Genomic DNA, 17,344 nt, shown 5'->3' with positions numbered 1-17,344 from the left:
CCGAACTTTAGGGTGGTGCTTACAAAGTGGCACAAGGTTGTCCAAAACGGTTGCAGACTAAGATGGATGTTAATTACTTTCTACTCCAATGCAATTATAAAAAAAAAAAAAAAACATGTTCAAAGAAATCAATAACGCGAGGGGAATTGGTCCCCTGATCCAATCAAACCAGGCAGGTAACATTAGACCCTGCCTCCTTCAAAAGGGGGCAGAGTGCAACTGCAGCAGCAGCATCACGGGTGAAAATACAGCTAAAATGGATTCAGACATCTCACTGCAGAGACTCTGCCATAATACCGTGTTTCCAGTTAATCATCTAGACTGTGGTGGCCCATTATATTCTTATTGCCCCATCATAATGACCAACTCTCAAAATAACAATAAGAGATTGCTAACTTGGTGTGTGCAGCGCTATTTTCCATGTGTTCACTCTCGGTGATGCACTACCACTAGCTACCGCATGCTCTTGCTATTGTCCATATCATTTTGACAGTCCACCAAGACAGTCAGAGCTCGCAGTTACAGCTGCAGTTGTGTCATGCAATGCAGGTCTTAGTCTCACTTGAGAACTTATCTTTCACACTTTAGTCTGTGTAACTGTCACCTGGAATCTATTGCACACAAGAGTGACATTCGTGCATGTGCACCCCCTTACCGCCGCAGATTTAATTATTTCTGTGGGAATGATGTAGTGGACCTTTGCATTAGGGCAGGGCTAAAAATAGTGTGATTATCCTGTCACATTAACACATTTTGTTGGACGTTGAATTCGTCCCAGGAAATCTTGTGATGGATGATATTATTCTCATTATTATGAAACCATTTTATTCCGCTGATAATGCAATATCATAAACATGCAAGCAGGCTACACCCTTTCAAAGTGCAATTGACTTAATTCTTGAGAATAAATATTTTTTTGTATTTAGAAATTGCCTTGCAGCCAGATCAAGCAATCTTGCAGGCCGTATGAGGCCCGGAGGTTGGAGGTTCTCCAACCCTGCATTAGGGTTTACACTACACTCTGCAATTACCTTGACTTTAAATACTTTGAAATTAAATATTTAAAAGAAAGAACTTACTTCCTATTATCCAGGTACACACGTTAATGTGGTACTTTTACCTGAATACATGTCAATTAATTTGTACTTGAGCAAAATTGAAGTACTTCCTCCACAACAGCATCTAACTTAAAACCAGCAGACAGCAACTACTGAACCAACCAAAGCAAGAAAGGTGAAGGTCAGCGGTGCATTTTCTTGAAATTAAAACCTAATACCTTGGGAACATTTCCTTCCTACCTAAGCGCTGATGTGAGTCACCCTGCTCTTTACTAACATGCACCCTTCTGGTCCACAACTAGAAAGACATGGTTTGTTGGTTAAACTCACTCTGCGTGGGTGATGTTCCTCCAGCGAGACTTGTTGAGTTTAGGAGGAGGAGCACTGTGTATCTCCCCTGGCATGAACATGTCTGGGGGCAGCTTCATGTTCTGGTAGTCTTTGGCCAGGGTGAGGAGGGGGTAGCGGCTAGGGTGGCACTCGGGCAATGACAGTCGCATATCTGTGTCCTCAGCCTGAGGTGGACAAAGCGCGTACACATTTAAACATCCACATATATTCAGAGTTGGAGTCAGTTTTAACATCTCTGGGCGTATGGCAAAATCACTGAAGTAAAAAGAAATCAGCATTTAACCAATATGAAAATATACAGTCTGCCGTGATCTGTAGACATATTTTCCAAACTGGAAAAGACATTGCAATTGCACTCAAATGAAACATTGACATTTGACAGACATCTATTTTTGGACAAATCTTTTTCATTTCAGGAATGATTTACCTTCAGGATGAAGCGGGTATGGCAGGTGGTTGGGACAAATTCATTGAAAGGCAAAGTGAAGTCTATATTGAGCGTCTCACCGCATGCTGCCAGGTACACTGTAAGAGAACAATCACGCCACTAATTAGTCTGCTCCGCTCTGGGATTCTGTGAAGTAAATACGGTACAACACATCCTGACACATGAAGAGGAACAGAGTCAAAGTGTCCTGTCGGGGGCTTCAGCGTTCAGTGATTGAGATGCATTATGACATGTCACACTGCAAAACTACTGTATTACTCAATTACATTATTACAAGGGATTTTTACATCAGTAATTTAAATTTACCCATACACATTATTTCTTAATAAAACTAAATTTGGTGCTTTAAAAATCTATAATTTCCATGTTTCTAGGTGGCTTGTTCGGGGAAAAAATGCTGTAAATGTAAGATGCATCCCTTTTTGTCATTTACTCTTATATATCCCACAAATATCTGAGCAATGTACAGTTACTGAAAACTGCAATTGATAATCAGTTAAACATTGCATTTCTAGGGCTTTAACACAGGACACATCTGCTTTACACCTTAACCAAAGTTAAAGATATCTACCGACTAATGCCATTAACATATGTTGAACGCAAATCTCACAAACGGTTCATCTTATCAGCCTCGCACTTGGCATGTGTATTCTTAAAATTCCAGGGAAGTGCATTGTCACATTCACTTTGAATTGGACACGTGAAACGTCCAATTATAGCAAGCAGTTAATTAACAGGCAGTGCTGTGCAGTGTGGGGAAGACAGCTGGTCTTCAGTCTGCAGACTGAGTTTAACATCCCTTCTACATCCTTGGATAAACAGCAGCAGTCAGCAAATCGCAGCCGGCTGCCAATAATATCTGGCTGCCTGATTATTTGGATAATCTTATTCAACAGCCATCTCAAATAGCAGTAAATAAGTACCATCTTACATAAACACCACACAGGTGAACAGTAACATAGCAAATTCAATTTCATTTTAGGGAAAATATAGACTATACAATATTCACCAAGATATACCAAGTAGGATGAAGACAATCTTTTCCAATTTCCCTATGCATTATAGACATTATATAAAAAGCACTGCACACAACGACCAATAAAAAGTGGCAGTACATTCTAGAACTGTTTGAGGAGAACTCACTATTGACAAAGAAAAATTCAAAAGAAGGCCAGTTTATAACAGGCAAAGCACTAGTTATCTAATTCTTTTTTAACTATGTGTGCGATTTTGGAAAAATATCTTAAATATCTTGATCTTCACAAAAAATATGGATCTTTTCTTCAATGCACAGTAGAAAGTAACTGCATCTAAAGGGGCCTCATTTTTACCATTCTCTTGCTGCTTGGTGGAACAGTCAATCCAGTTTTGCTGGTTTGCCGCCCAGATCATCTCAAACTGGTGGAAAAGGACCTTGAATTTCCAGGAATAGGGCACAAAGGAGTAGATGTCTGGGGCGCTGTCACTCGCCCAGTCCTGGATCAAATCTAAAAAGAAAGAGGAGTGATCAGTGAACAGCTTTAAGTTAAATGCCTGAAGCTATAATTCCCCAAACTATCGGTCTTTCTTTTTTTTCTTTTTGTCCGAATGCACTCCTTGAGAACAATTCATCTAATTAACATCATACTTTGAATGAGTATTCTTAGGGGTCATGGGTAGAACAATCTTGGCCACGCGATACATGCAATATGAATTAGTAGTAGTTGATGATGATCGTGAGTTAGGTAGGGCGGGGACACAAAGTTTCTAACTTCACTAAACACCAAAGACATAACACACAACGTCCAGCACACCAGAAGAAAAAAGGGACAGTATATTGTCGAACTGTTTGAGGAGGACTCACTCGCTGCATCACCGCCTGGTATGGCAGCTGCACCACCCTGACCTCTACAGAGGGTGGTGAAGTCTGACCCCCATCACCCCAGAAATGAACTGTTTTGCTTGCGGCCATCTGGATGACAGTACAGCAGCATCCGGGTTCGCATGGCCAGGCTCAGAGACAGCTTCCTCCCCTTCCTTATATATATTTTTTTTCTTTGTGTAATATTTTTGAGCATGGCTAGAAGGGAGCCTGAGACCCAAGCAATTCAATGCCAGTGACTGCTGTGTGCGATTGTTGTGCACATGATAAATTAAGTCTTGAATCTTCAATCTAATGACAAGGAATAATTCTGAAGTAGCTCCAGAGCATTAACCCAGGCCAAGCTGACAGTCCATTCTAAACAGGCAGGTTTGTAACTGGTGCTTCACTAGTTCTACTATAAAATGTGACAGGCCAAATGCTGTCCCGTATGTTTGCTGGAGGACTCACCTGTGAAGAAGTTTTTCTGTGCGTAGATGAAGTGGTATGTGGCCTTGTACACCTCGATCTCACACTGCCACGACTGAGGCATGTTCCACACCCGAGGGTAACTTGCTATCACATGGAACTGAATTGAAGGCAGAGACAGGTCTTGATTTCACAACTGGCAAAGAGATTTCCATGTGAATACAGCAAGTTTGTTTTGCACCTGCACTTGCACTTTGGCAATAGTTTCAAATGTAAAAGAAAATAATAAAAAAAGAAGATAAATTGCCTGCTACTTACAGCTAACATCTCAGCTTCCAGCAGAGTCCTGTACTGCATGCTGCTGGTGGTGTCCACGTGAAGCAGCTGACCTTTGATAGTGGGAGAGTAGCCTGACCACAGAAGCAGAAAAGCAAAGAGATCAATTTTCAGGAAATGTGACAGAATTCTTGAAAATAGTGTCAATTACCGGCAAAACCTCAAAAGCTGCTTATGTTAACTATATTTCTGGGGATAGAGGAGAGTGTTGACTGATGTCTGATCAAATATGATCTGCTCTTTATGATAAATTATTACACATATCTCAACATCAGAGGTAAGACTCAGCTGTGTTCAGTTGTGTTATTATGGATATGGCTTCAAATGTAATGATGTTTCTGGTGATGTTATGTGATCTTTGGTCTAGAACACTGTACAATACTTAAATATTAATTTCAATTTCACTTGACCCACCCACAATATTCTCATACAGCAACTTTTTAGTTAAGTTTCCCCTACCTTTACAAAGTGCAAACATGGCAGCAATGGCAAAGAAAGACATTTCCTCTGAAATGTCCAGTTTGGTGTTATTTTGGATTTGTTTCAGTCTCTTCCCAGTTCTCCCACAAACTTACCTCAGCCTCCACAAAAACTCAGTGTTCTCAATGTCATTTTTAAACCATTCAATAATGACCCCGTACAAATTAATTAATGAATGTATTTTTTACTTTTGTGTCACCCCACGAAAATGGTCCACTGCACATGGGATTACATGACACGCAATAACGTGATATAACAGCTTCTGGTTGTTAACATGCATGTTCTTTTGAACCGTTCTAAATGTTGGAAGCTTCTGGATCAGAGGAAAATAAAATGTAAATGTGTTGATGTGTTTGGGATAAATTAAGTAGATCCACCCAACCACCCCTCTATGGTGATGGTCGCCTGCCAAGAGCTTTAGCATTGGTTGCATTTAATTGAAAAGAAGTTACAATACTTGTTCAAGATGCTGAACCCCGAATGGCCCCTGATAGAAAAAAGGGCTGCCCATAGATACATTGAATTAATGTTAGTGTGAATGGCAAAATTTACAGTAGTGCTGTTTGAGTGTTCATCAAGACTAGAAAACGCTATATAAATACAGACCATTTAAAGTGACTTACTATAGGAAATTCACAATTTACTTGAGGATAGTAGGAGAGAAAGAAAAAAAGAAGTGATAGAAGATAGATGATCAAATTGGCTATGTAGCAAAAGAAAGATGTACTCTTAGACCCCTTAAAAAGGAGATTTTAGCACATTTCCATCTAAATTGTAATAATTCATTGTTTTCATTTTAAATACTGAGCTTGGCTCATTAAAGTATTATAATTATCATTATTGTTATTATCATTATAATAAGCTGATGTGTGCTTCTACCTGAAAAGGATTTGTTCTGGAGCCAGTGATCTCATTTCTGTGAAACACACTTACACGTACCATTCTCTCCTACAGTCATGGGAATGTTGACTTCCAAGTAGGAGCCGGCACCTACATTCACATGGATGGCATTGGTCTCCTAGTAACAGAGATGAAGACAGAGCAGGGGGGGAGAGAGAGCAAACAGATCATAGATGCTGTCAGATTATAAGAGAGGGTGGTTTACTGATTTAAATATCAAAGAAAGGCACCTAATCGGAACAAAACTAGGTTCAAAAGAGTTTATAAAATGACTGTCCTTCCCTGACTCTACCTATTTTATGTTTTTATTGAAAATGCATTTGTGTTGTTATTTAGTATGCACTCCACATACTTAGCTTTGTGGAAATCCCTGCACTGCTACGGGGTAAAAATATGAAAAAGCATAAAACATGAACCAATATCAATAGCTAAAAACACAGTGAGGCATAAAGACTAAGACATGGGGGGAAGAAGCAGGGAGAGGAATAGAGATCAATGAGGGAGACAAGAAAGAGAGTGAGAGAGGGAGAGGCAGGGGGATGGGGAGGGGTGAGAGAGAGAGAGAGAAAGAAAGAGAGAGAAAGAGAGATTCACCCTATTTTTGGTAAAAAGCAGATCGATGGTGGCGTCAGCGATGATGTTCATGCGTAGCTCGAAGGCCTGGATCTGCCTGGGTTTTCCTGGCTGGGCGACCTCTGTCACTTTCATGTCCTGATAATCAGCCGGAATGAAGAACTTCCACAGCGAGTCCCTGAGGAAAGAAGATACAGTGTGCGGAGGTAAATCTAAGGCTGTGTTTGTAAAGGCCAAATCCAAAGCCTTAAAAGTGTGAGCTGTTACCTTTCAAAAACTCAAATAGAAAACACTATATTAACCTTATGTGCTAAAATCTACACAAAAGACTGTGCAATGTTTCCCATTTCATGATTGACTTTGATCGATCAAATTACAAAACGTTTTGTTTTAGTATTTTGTTGAACATTATGATTTCCACACACATTATTGTCAGTTAATGCTGTGTATAATGCTGAGATTGACTAATACATTTTGAATTGGTGTGTTTTTCTACACACCTCTGACGATCGGCCCAAGGTCCGTAGTTGAAGTCAGTTCCTTTTCCGCAGACGATATCCAGACCCCAACACGGAGGCAAATCCTGGAGCTTATCCTCCTCGCTGCATGTTTCCACCTCCTCCCCACTCTCCTGCTCCACAGGGACCAGACCTGCAAATATACACGTACAGAAACACAGACACAAGCAGATGTCAAAGCCTTGCTAACAAACCTAAAATAAAAGAACTTATAAATAATGGTTTGCTGGTTTACGTGTCAGCTACATTCAGTATTAATTTTGCCATCATCAAACAATCACTGCCAATATGTCACATTCATTTTATTTGTGTGTGTGTGTGTGTGTGTGTGTGTGTGTGTGTGTGTGTGTGTGTGTGTGTGTGTGTGTGTATACCTGGTTCATCTTGGTAGTAATAAATGTCAACATCATTGGACTGCAGCACCACAAACCCTTCCCCCATCAGTCTGGGAGGTCTACGAAACAAATCCAGAGTCAAACATCAGAGCCAAAATCTAGTTTTCATTCAAAATAAAAACATTCATAAATTTACAGACATTTATTCATGTCTGTAGCCTAATCTAAATAATTACATTAATGTTAACCAAGCAGCTCAACAGGCATCTACTTTTTTATTCATTATACTATTGAAAATTCAGATCATATTGATCCTGGCATGAAGACCCTTAATTAGATTTTTATGAAGCACACTAACTTTCTTCTTACATATTTCACTGGGCAATTCAATAAAGCATCAAGAGATATCAGGGACTGCTGGAGGTTTAAATCACTGATGGCTTTTTAAAGAGGCAACAAGGTTTTATAGAGTGGAAAACTTAAATCAAGTTTTAATTTCAAAGTCATTCAATTTCAAGTGGGGTTAACCGTTAACCACTTATGACTTCCCCTCCAGTGTATTACTTGGGGCGGCTGAGGCTAAGGGGGTATAGTGAGTTTGTCTTCTAACCAGAGGCGGTTTGATCCCTGTCTTCCCCATATGCATGCCGAAGTGCCCTTGGGCAAGATAATGACCCCCGATTTTCCCTCATAGAGAAAATCCCATAGAAGCACAATAGGAATGTGTGTGTGAATGACTAAATGCCAATAAAGGGTACTGTAAAGACTAGAAAAAGCGCTATATTAAATACAGACCATTTACTTAATACAGTTTAATTGGCCAGTTGCAAAATTATGCCAGAAAATCTTTGGCACTAAAATTGCCCAGTTCAGGTTCATCAACCCAAACTGCTATTCTATATCCAATAGCCTTAAGCTTTTAAGCAGTTGCCCCATAAGATAACATTGTAGCCACTGCTGCTGTGTGACAGTTGCCAGCATAAACAATCTACTAGACCAATTCCAAAAGTGTTTGTAATTATCATTCATTTACACACCCACATTTATTAACACATGGCTTGGGTTGAAAAATATTTGAATTCATTACACATTCACATCGATTATTTGAGCTTTAACATCTTATAAATGTGCCATCAAAATGTTGTACAAACTAGCAGTGAAAGAGAGAGTGAGTCCTGTGCCTGAGTGTGTTTAAGATTCACATCATACTATTCATATAACAAAGGGCCAACAGTTATCCATTTTAAATTGAGTAATGAGCTCATTTACTGTAGTTACTATGTCACACCTGAAACATGACCGGCAAAGCATATTTTGAAGTTTACATGCTTCAGCCAAGAGCTTCAGCAATAAAAGCGTTTTGGAGGAAAACAAAGAACATAATTTGAGAAATGATTATGGTTCCATGTTGCAAAAACTGCTTTGGATAAATAAATAGTAAATACTGTGTAATAATGTGTTACATTATATGTTTAATGTATTTGTTATTACTTTTGCATGAACTCCATTCTCAATGTATCAAAACTATCAGTCTTTGAAATTAGGTGATTTCACGGAGTTGTGCTTACTCGTCATTCTGCATGCCCAAGTAGCGAGGACTAGGAACCAGCATGACACGCACATTTTCCAGCGAGCCTTTGACAATGTGCATGTACTGGTCCAGGTGGCTGGATGGAGGCTTGGTGGTGTACGTCAGGAAGGCGTCCTCAAAGTTCACACACAGAGTCTGCGGGAGGTAGTGGTTCCCGAACGCCAAGCGACCCTACAGGAAAGAAGACACCCATGCGGTGGAAGAATTACATCCAATTGCTTTCTTCCCCAAACAGTGTCCACAAGCATTTTCAATAAGTGGAATCATTGGGTCCTTTCTCAGACCCCTGACCAAAGTCCAAGCAATTTTTGTCAGATTTCTGAGGTACTCACAGTGCTGATGTTAACTTTGATGACAGGGATGAGGGAGCGCCACGACGAAGAGGAGTCTGGACTCTCTGCTTTGATGTTCACGCTGCACGAGGAAGGCGAGTATGTGCGTTCAGATTATTCAGATAGCTTGTTATCAAATCTCCACACTTCAATCTTAACTGATGGAAGGCTGCTGATTCTGGCTTTTTTTCAGCATGTTTACATTTACACCACATCTTTTAATATGAAGTTTAACAGACATGATTGTGCAGGTGAAGTGATGTCAACCAATTAAGGGAGAAAAAAAGTATCACGCTATATTAACGTAAATAAATAAATCAACGTTAATCAACCTCTAGTTTTGTGTACTGATCAGATTGTGGATTACTAATCAGAAACAGGCGATTCATCCAGAATTTTTTTTGTAGCACGCTAAAGTGAGACGGAACATTTGTCAGTTACATTCATTTAATGTTGTGTTAAATGTCGGCGACACCTGATTTAACAAACAAGCCAAAAACTTAATACAGTTTAAATCTGAGGGCTTGCTGGTACCTTTCCAGGGTCTTGTCTCTTTCTTCTCGTCCCCTCTCCTCATCTTTTTTAGGTGTTAAGAGCGTGGGTTCAAGTCCAAAGGTCTCCTGCAGGCGGGCGTAGAGGTCGGTGCGGTTGTAGACGTGAAACTCGAAACCGTTAACTGTCACGTATAGCCTGGTCTCTGCCTTGGGGTCTGATAACAAAGGACAAGAGAGAAACCTCAAAACTTCTCCATCGCACATATCCATCATTCTGTTCATTTTTGTTAATGAAACTGTTCTCTTTTAAAGGATTGGGGATATTTTGAAATATGAAGTTGTATCAACAGACCTAAATTGAATCTACTAAACATTTACATTGGGACTACAGCTAAGAATCATTGTCATAACCTGATGGTTACTTTCTTGTTTAAAATGTTTCATTGTTTGATCTTTGTTTGAGACAATAAAGAGGAATGCTTTACAATATCTCAAAGCCCACAGTGATATTATCTTACTGTGTCTAAACATATTCATGTTATTATCTTAGAAGCAGCATATATCCAGCAATTATTTGTCTGTGGCAAACTGTAAAATAATTCATGTCACCACCGCTTTTAAACATCCTGAAAAAACTGTAATCGAAGTTACACAATTTTCTGTAGGTGACTGATGAAATAATTGAATGATCCACAGACAAAAACACACATTATCCAAGAAAAGATCATTAAGGCTTTTCCTAAATTGCAGGATAATTACAAACTCATCAGTTGACTTCATCAGCAACAAATTATACAACAATCTGTAGGAATCTAATAACAACACAACATTTTATTACAGATTTCCTTTGTTGTGCAAAGGATAATCACAGACTGCTCACCGTGCTGTTTCTGTTTCGGGTTATACATTTTCCACCAGCGAAAGATGAGAAAGCCATCCTGTATCCTATTACACAGACAAAAAAATATATTCTGTCAAACTGCGAGATTATTGGACAGAGTAAGAAAGAAGGAGCAAACACTGCAGGTCAGGTCAGGTTACCTGATTGACATGTCCTGGTTGATGAAGTAGACGTCTCGGAACATGACTTTTCCCGACAGCACAGAAAAGGAGAAGGAGCCTGTGGAGAATATGTCAGATAAAGTCATCATTAAAAATATATAGTAGTGCTCATCATACTGACTGAAAAAATACAATATAAAAAAAATTGTGTTTGAACCGGTATAAACTTGATCAGTGCTTTGAATCCTTACAAGTCAGCTAATTTCAATGTTAGATAAAAGATGGAAATAGATGGTTGTGTAAGTAAGACCCTGGCGGTAATAAAAACTCTGTGTGTTGCTGGGATCTCTCTCACATCATTTAGGAAAAAAAGATCTTAATTAGCATCTAATTGTACAACAAGTAGGTCACAGACGGTCGCGGAGAAAGAGCAGAAACACATGATTTACTTTTGTGAAGACAACAAGTCTCTGCCTGATTTAATTATTTCAGGTCGAAAGAATGACGACGCCTGAGTGATTCGACTCGAATCACCTCAGCTAACACTTCCTCCTGTTCGTGGTTTTATTGACCTGTCCGCTGTCAGACTAAAGACAGGATATGTAAATGGACCTAAGCCAATCTCGTGAGAGAAGCTTGTTTTGTTTTATGTTTAGTGATTTCTATGTAAATCTATGCAAGAATTATTTCACTCAGTTCTGGCCTATACAATAAAAAGACAGAGGTTAAAGCATAAACACATTAAATCTGTAAAGTGATTCAGAACTTTGCTATTTGGTCTGAAGGTTTGTGTCCTCACACATTTTCTACATTCCTCCGCTGAATCCATGGCCTTAAGGTGCTTTAGAAATGAATTCCTGTGTCATTTGTGTAGAGCAATATGCTGTTGGTTGTAGGGTGCTGTGCAGGTCGGGCTCTGTGGAGATAATCACTGAGAGAACCTGGCTCATTATGAAATATTCAGCAGTCTGAGTTAACTGTGTGACGGCGCTTCTGATGAACACACCGATGTGAATGTAGCCATCCTTGTAGAGCCGGTTTATGATGAGCGTGAGAATGAGGCCAATGTTGCGGGAGTTGTAATAAGTTAAATAGATGATCCATCCACAGGACAGAATGGTAGCTGAAAAAGAAGGAAAAAAACACGGTCACTGTCAGTTAAACATGATCAATATTCACTTTAACTGAAACAAAAGGTTTTCATTATGTTCCTGCCATCACTCTCAGATGACTACAGGAAATAAAGCTGGGGTTGTTAATCCTCGGAAAGCTTACAAGAGCAGGCTACACTTTGAAAACATGCGATAGATACAGATGTAGCAAAACACATGAACACGAATGAACCTGCACTGCCTGACAACTGCTCGAAACTGACTTTTCCATGATTCCCTTGCTAACTTCTAGCCATCTTCTTATATTACATGTGAATGACTTATATATTTATACTGTCAAAAAACAAACTGTGAGCAGTCCTTTGAATGCAGAGTGTTGCATGTTATTTTTAAAGACCCATGTACACAGAGGAATTCCAACTAATAACATTATTATCTTATCATTGTCAACTGATTCTTTCATATCTGCGCAAAACAGCTGGGTTTCAATGTCACACCCAATGTTGTTAGGACTCGCTCCTGTGAGCTATGCAGTGTCATTGTCCTACTGAGAGCAGCACCTGGATTATAGCAATAACTGGAAGCTATCATTTGTCATATTTCAATTGAAAGATACTGGCAGGATAACTTGGAACAGATACACATGAAATTCTTTCTGAGAGGACGTCTCAAAAACATTAGGGAATATTAATATTTTTATCATATCAAGAACCTACATCTTAATACAACAAACTTCAAATATTTTTAAAGAACCCATTTTAAAATGATATAGAATAAACTTTTATGTTTGACTCAATAAATTTGAAGGCTACTGAAGGGTAGCACACTCATATAGACTATAGAATATTATTACTCTTCCAAATATTTGTACATGACAGGTTAACCTGTTATAGAAGCTATGTTTATTAAACGAAGTACAAATAAAATCAGTAAAAAAATTTCCACAATAGTTTAGACCAAAGGAAACAATGACAAGCATCTACTATCGACACTACTAATCCACTAACGTGCAGAATGACAGTGCTGACAGGTCTGCACTTTGATGTGGCAGACTTAGGGCTGCAATAACTCATGGATTTATTCGATTATAATTGCTAAAAAAACATAGTTCTAACTAGTGTAGTAATCGATTAGTCGGGTTTGTTATAATACACGGCAGAGTCTGTGGCAACATCTTCTTATGGTGGGGGGAGTAAACCAGCGAATCGCGTGCCTCGTTTAGCTCATGTGACGACGCCGTCTCCTCTCTGGCGTAAACATTTGAAAAATGGCGAAGAACACATGTGAGAACACTTTACATTAAAGAAGTCAGAGACCGTTTGCTGCAAACTGTGTAAAGCTGATTTCACATGTAAAAGCAGGACAACATCCCTGTGGTATGAACCTCAAGAGAAAACATGTTGGAGCCATTCTTCCTCTTCTTATTCGTCTTCATCTTCTCTCGATTTACTGGAGGATCGTAAACGACTTTGGCTTCATACCACAGGGATGTTGTGCTGCTGCTTCCAACAATAACGATTTTTTTATATTATAATAAATTTTTCCAGTTTTACTTATCTACAATTTAATTCAAATTAATCATAATTCATGTCCAGGTTTAAACTCAATTTAAGGTATCTTAAATTGGGGCGAATTAAAGATATTTTGAATTTGGATTATGATTCCGAAGTAAATTGTAAATATATAAATCAGAAATTATCATAATTAAGTTGCAGATGTTTAATATGCAAAAAGAAAACAGTACTTTACAAATAAAATTAAGTAGCTTTTCGAATAAACTGCTGGAAAGGGTCAAATGCAGCTTTTGTCGAATAGATTAATTGAAAAGAGAATAGACAGATTAATAGATTATCAAAATAATCGCAATTGCAGCCCTAGGCAGATTATTTGAAGTCTCATTAAAACATCCATTTCTTGTCAAGTGCAGATTTCTTACCAACGAGGAGCCAGATGAAGTTGGAGTTGTGCTTGGTGAGAAAGTCATCCAGGTCCCCCAAGGTGGGGAAGGTGCTTTCATTGTTTTTGGCAACATACCCATCCATGGCTACAGGCTCTCCGTCTGATGTCTACAACTAAAACAGACAAACGTCAGACTGCGTCGAAGGGCACAGGAAGAAAATGGAGTAGAAAACAAAAACACAAAAACAACAAGTGCAAAATAGCAAAGAAATACAAGGAGGGAAAGTTTCATAAGGAAATGTCTTTCATTGCTCCATCTTTATTTCCAGGAAATAAAGCTAACTGAGACTTAAGTCTTACAAAAGGGTGACAGATTGAACAACAAGAAATATAAATCCGGGGTTTCTTAAGGGTTCCAATAATAAATGATCTTTTCAATCCACATATAATACAATTAAACTGTTTCAATATCACATAAGTATAAAAGAAATCCCTGAAAACCAATAAGGGCGCTTTCATTTACTGATATTCACATAATATCTTAACACAGTTAATTTGTAAAGTACTCGCATACCTGACCAGTGGGACCTTAAGCAACAATGTCTGCTATGTGTAACACATGACCCCAACCAGCTCCAGTGAATATCTGCAGCTACTTTACGTGTCATGAGGACATGCATTAAGTGAACTTTGCTTCTATGGAAAGGATTATTTCATTATATCCGTGTATGTTGGGGGCTGTTGAAAGTAGAGCGCGTGCGCGTGCGCGTGTGCGTGTGCGTGTGCGTGTGTGTATAGCTGCATGCTCATGCTCAGGAGTCAAAACAAGCTTGAATAGCGTTTAAGACACCGACTAACGCACACTAACACAAATCCTGATCTAATCCACTGTAAATAACGTTGGCAGTAAAACCTCTGAGATGGAACCAAAGCCAACTCTCTCTCGCGCTTACAAGAAAAACAAACAACAAAAAGTTCAAATGTTCGGTTTTTAAAGTTAGACTTTACATAAAAACACGATTATCTATAAAAATTCGGTAATTTAACACATGATCCGTGTCTCACAGGGATTTAACACCAGCTCCTAATCCAATTCTGTTTACACACTGATTCGCTCAGTCTGAATGAGTAACAATAAAGATTCTGCTTTCAAACTCAGCTTTTAAGTGATACCTGTCTGACATTAGTTATGAGAGCACAGATTATGCTGCCATCACAGAATGATCACCACTGTCAGTGACTCATCACAGACAACATATGTCGTCAAACTAAGAGGACAGTTTGGAGAGGTTATAAAGTATAATAACTACATACTGCACTAATGTAGTATAACTACAGACACTGCACAAATGTATTATAACTACAGACACTAGACAAAGTATAATAACTACAGACACTACACTAATGCAAATAACTACAGACACTAGATAAATACTACAGACCCTAGATAATACCTACAGACACTACACTGATGTATAATAACTACAGACACTAGACAACTAGTAAAGACACTAGATAATAACTATAGGCAATACACTAAGATTTGATAACTACAGACACTACACTGATGTATAATAACTACAGACACTCGATAATTACTACAGACACTAGATAATAACTACAGACACTACACTGACGTATAATAACTACAGACACTAGACAACCAGTACAGACACTAAATAATAACTATAGGCAATACACTAAGATATGATAACTACAGACACTACACTGATGTATAATAACTACAGACACTAGACAATTACTACAGACACTAGATAATAACTACAGACACCACACTAATGTATAATAACTACAAAGCACTAGTATGTCTCAATAGTCTTAAGTCTACTGAATATGCATTTAGGAGTTTGGCAGCCACTTGACTAGCATAGTCTTTTCATAAGTGCACGAGCTACTATCACGACTGCACTGCTTTAGCTGGTGTTGTGAGTGCATCCGTGTTGAAAACAACAAAGCAGAAGTAAGTGGATGGACTAGAAAGGAATACTGGTCTGAAGCAAGCCCAGATCTGCCTGTGCTCACCTGCACTGAACATCTGCGAACTGACTTGCTCATCAGCACAATATGCGCCTGGCTCTATATGACCTGAACCCTTTCCCGAATGACTGGAGCCGTGTTCTTAGAACAGAGGTGATACACAAAGCACCAGCTTGAACACTGAATCCAGAACACAAGTGTCATTGCTGTTTGACCGATGAGGACGACAAGAGAAGAGAGGGCTGGAGCCTCACTTGACAGTATCTGGCTTTGTTTACATGCTGAACCGGCACAACCATCCTCGCCTCACGTCTCTTGTCTTGAACAAGCTAAACTTCCACATGTCCAGTTGTACATGTTGAGCTAAATGAATAATTCACTGGTCTTCAGACTTGATCTGGAAGCCTCAGCTACACCTGAGTCTAACCACACACCTAGCTAATCCCAGGTCTTGAGTAATTTCCTGAGCATTATCCTCAGCACCACTCACAAAGGCTTATTGTTGCCTGTCATGCTTCATTTCTTCGGTATTTGATTCGTTACAACACGCTGCTGCTGACCCCTCCACTGGCTTGTGACGCTTTAGCTTGTGGATAATGCGGTTATTAAGCTAACCGCTAACTATCATAACGTTAGCACTGTGCTTAGCTAGCAAGCTAATGACAACAGGCCGCACCCTTTAACTTCTCCGGATCCAAACAGTGAAAACAAGTCTCTGCCCGACTGTGAAATACCTCAGTGTCCTCGATAAGGAGTGTGGTTTCATCTTTGCCCCGGTTCTTCAGGAGTTGTCGTCCCGTTGTCGTGTCGGACGTGAGCCCAGCTAGCATCCTCTGCAATATTTACCTGGCAGACGGCCAGTTCTCATCTCTTCCTGTTCTGGTGAGAGCGGTCATAAAATCGGCCAATGGGGACAACGGAATTGCGGAGACTGACCATTCAGACGAGAGCGTAAGGGAGGCCCCGCACCCAAACTGACAGGCAGTGACAACCAATCAACACAACAGGTTTTACAGCAGTGGCTCTGTCTTCATTGTTAGGTGCTGAGTGGGTGCACTGGACCAGGCTGGGATCCATTTAGATTTAATTTGAAAGACTGACATGTCTCAGGATCGTACTTGTTGCCAAGCACGTTTACACATACAAGGGAATGTGCATTGTGTGCATATTAAATCAAACAAGTAAATTAAGGAGCATGTGCTTTGATGAACAGAAGAAAGAGAAAGACAGGGGCTTAAGAACAGGAGCAGAATCAGGAGTAAAATCTTAACAATAAATATAAAATGTATATATAATATTTCATTTGTATTATATATTTATAATACTAATTATTAATATAATAATAATACATATTTCCCATGATAAGTAAATAAGTTCACATTGCAATATGCCCTCTCCAAGACAACCATAATAGTGTTCTTTAATACTGTAACTGAGACTGCGATATGCAAGCAGGTCATGCTCTGTTGTAGATTAAGATTTTTGTTAAAGCAAGACTAAAAGTGTACAATGCTAATACACATTAGTGCTTTGAGCTTAATGCTAATGCCAGAAAGGAAACATGCTCATAAATAGGGTTGTTCACTGCAGGGCTCAATAATCCACCATGCACCTAAGTTACAGAACTGCTTCGTTCCCAAAAAAAGGA

The 17,344-nt window shown here is 39.2% G+C and overlaps 1 protein-coding gene across 1 annotated transcript in view; it reads right to left on the bottom strand.

The window, feature by feature from the left end:
• kiaa1109 (KIAA1109 ortholog) overlaps window positions 1–16,674 on the bottom strand; it is an 83,605-nt gene extending 66,931 nt beyond the window's left edge. Inside the window, exons 1-17 of the mRNA XM_053435026.1 lie at window positions 16,431–16,674; window positions 13,736–13,871; window positions 11,694–11,810; window positions 10,727–10,805; window positions 10,566–10,630; window positions 9,726–9,900; window positions 9,192–9,273; window positions 8,837–9,030; window positions 7,308–7,387; window positions 6,916–7,066; window positions 6,437–6,593; window positions 5,882–5,960; window positions 4,445–4,536; window positions 4,169–4,286; window positions 3,189–3,344; window positions 1,837–1,934; window positions 1,389–1,573 (exon numbers count right to left, since the gene is read on the bottom strand). Of these exons, the coding sequence (XP_053291001.1) occupies window positions 1,389–1,573; window positions 1,837–1,934; window positions 3,189–3,344; window positions 4,169–4,286; window positions 4,445–4,536; window positions 5,882–5,960; window positions 6,437–6,593; window positions 6,916–7,066; window positions 7,308–7,387; window positions 8,837–9,030; window positions 9,192–9,273; window positions 9,726–9,900; window positions 10,566–10,630; window positions 10,727–10,805; window positions 11,694–11,810; window positions 13,736–13,841 (1,934 nt within the window). The 5' untranslated portion in view covers window positions 13,842–13,871; window positions 16,431–16,674. The remainder of the gene's footprint in view (window positions 1–1,388; window positions 1,574–1,836; window positions 1,935–3,188; window positions 3,345–4,168; window positions 4,287–4,444; window positions 4,537–5,881; window positions 5,961–6,436; window positions 6,594–6,915; window positions 7,067–7,307; window positions 7,388–8,836; window positions 9,031–9,191; window positions 9,274–9,725; window positions 9,901–10,565; window positions 10,631–10,726; window positions 10,806–11,693; window positions 11,811–13,735; window positions 13,872–16,430) is intronic.
• Window positions 16,675–17,344: the final 670 nt, after the last annotated feature.

The sequence above is a fragment of the Pleuronectes platessa genome, chromosome 11, assembly GCF_947347685.1.
Source record: "Pleuronectes platessa chromosome 11, fPlePla1.1, whole genome shotgun sequence".
Taxonomy (NCBI): Eukaryota; Metazoa; Chordata; class Actinopteri; order Pleuronectiformes; family Pleuronectidae; genus Pleuronectes; species Pleuronectes platessa.
This window is presented reverse-complemented; position numbering and strand designations above follow the sequence as displayed.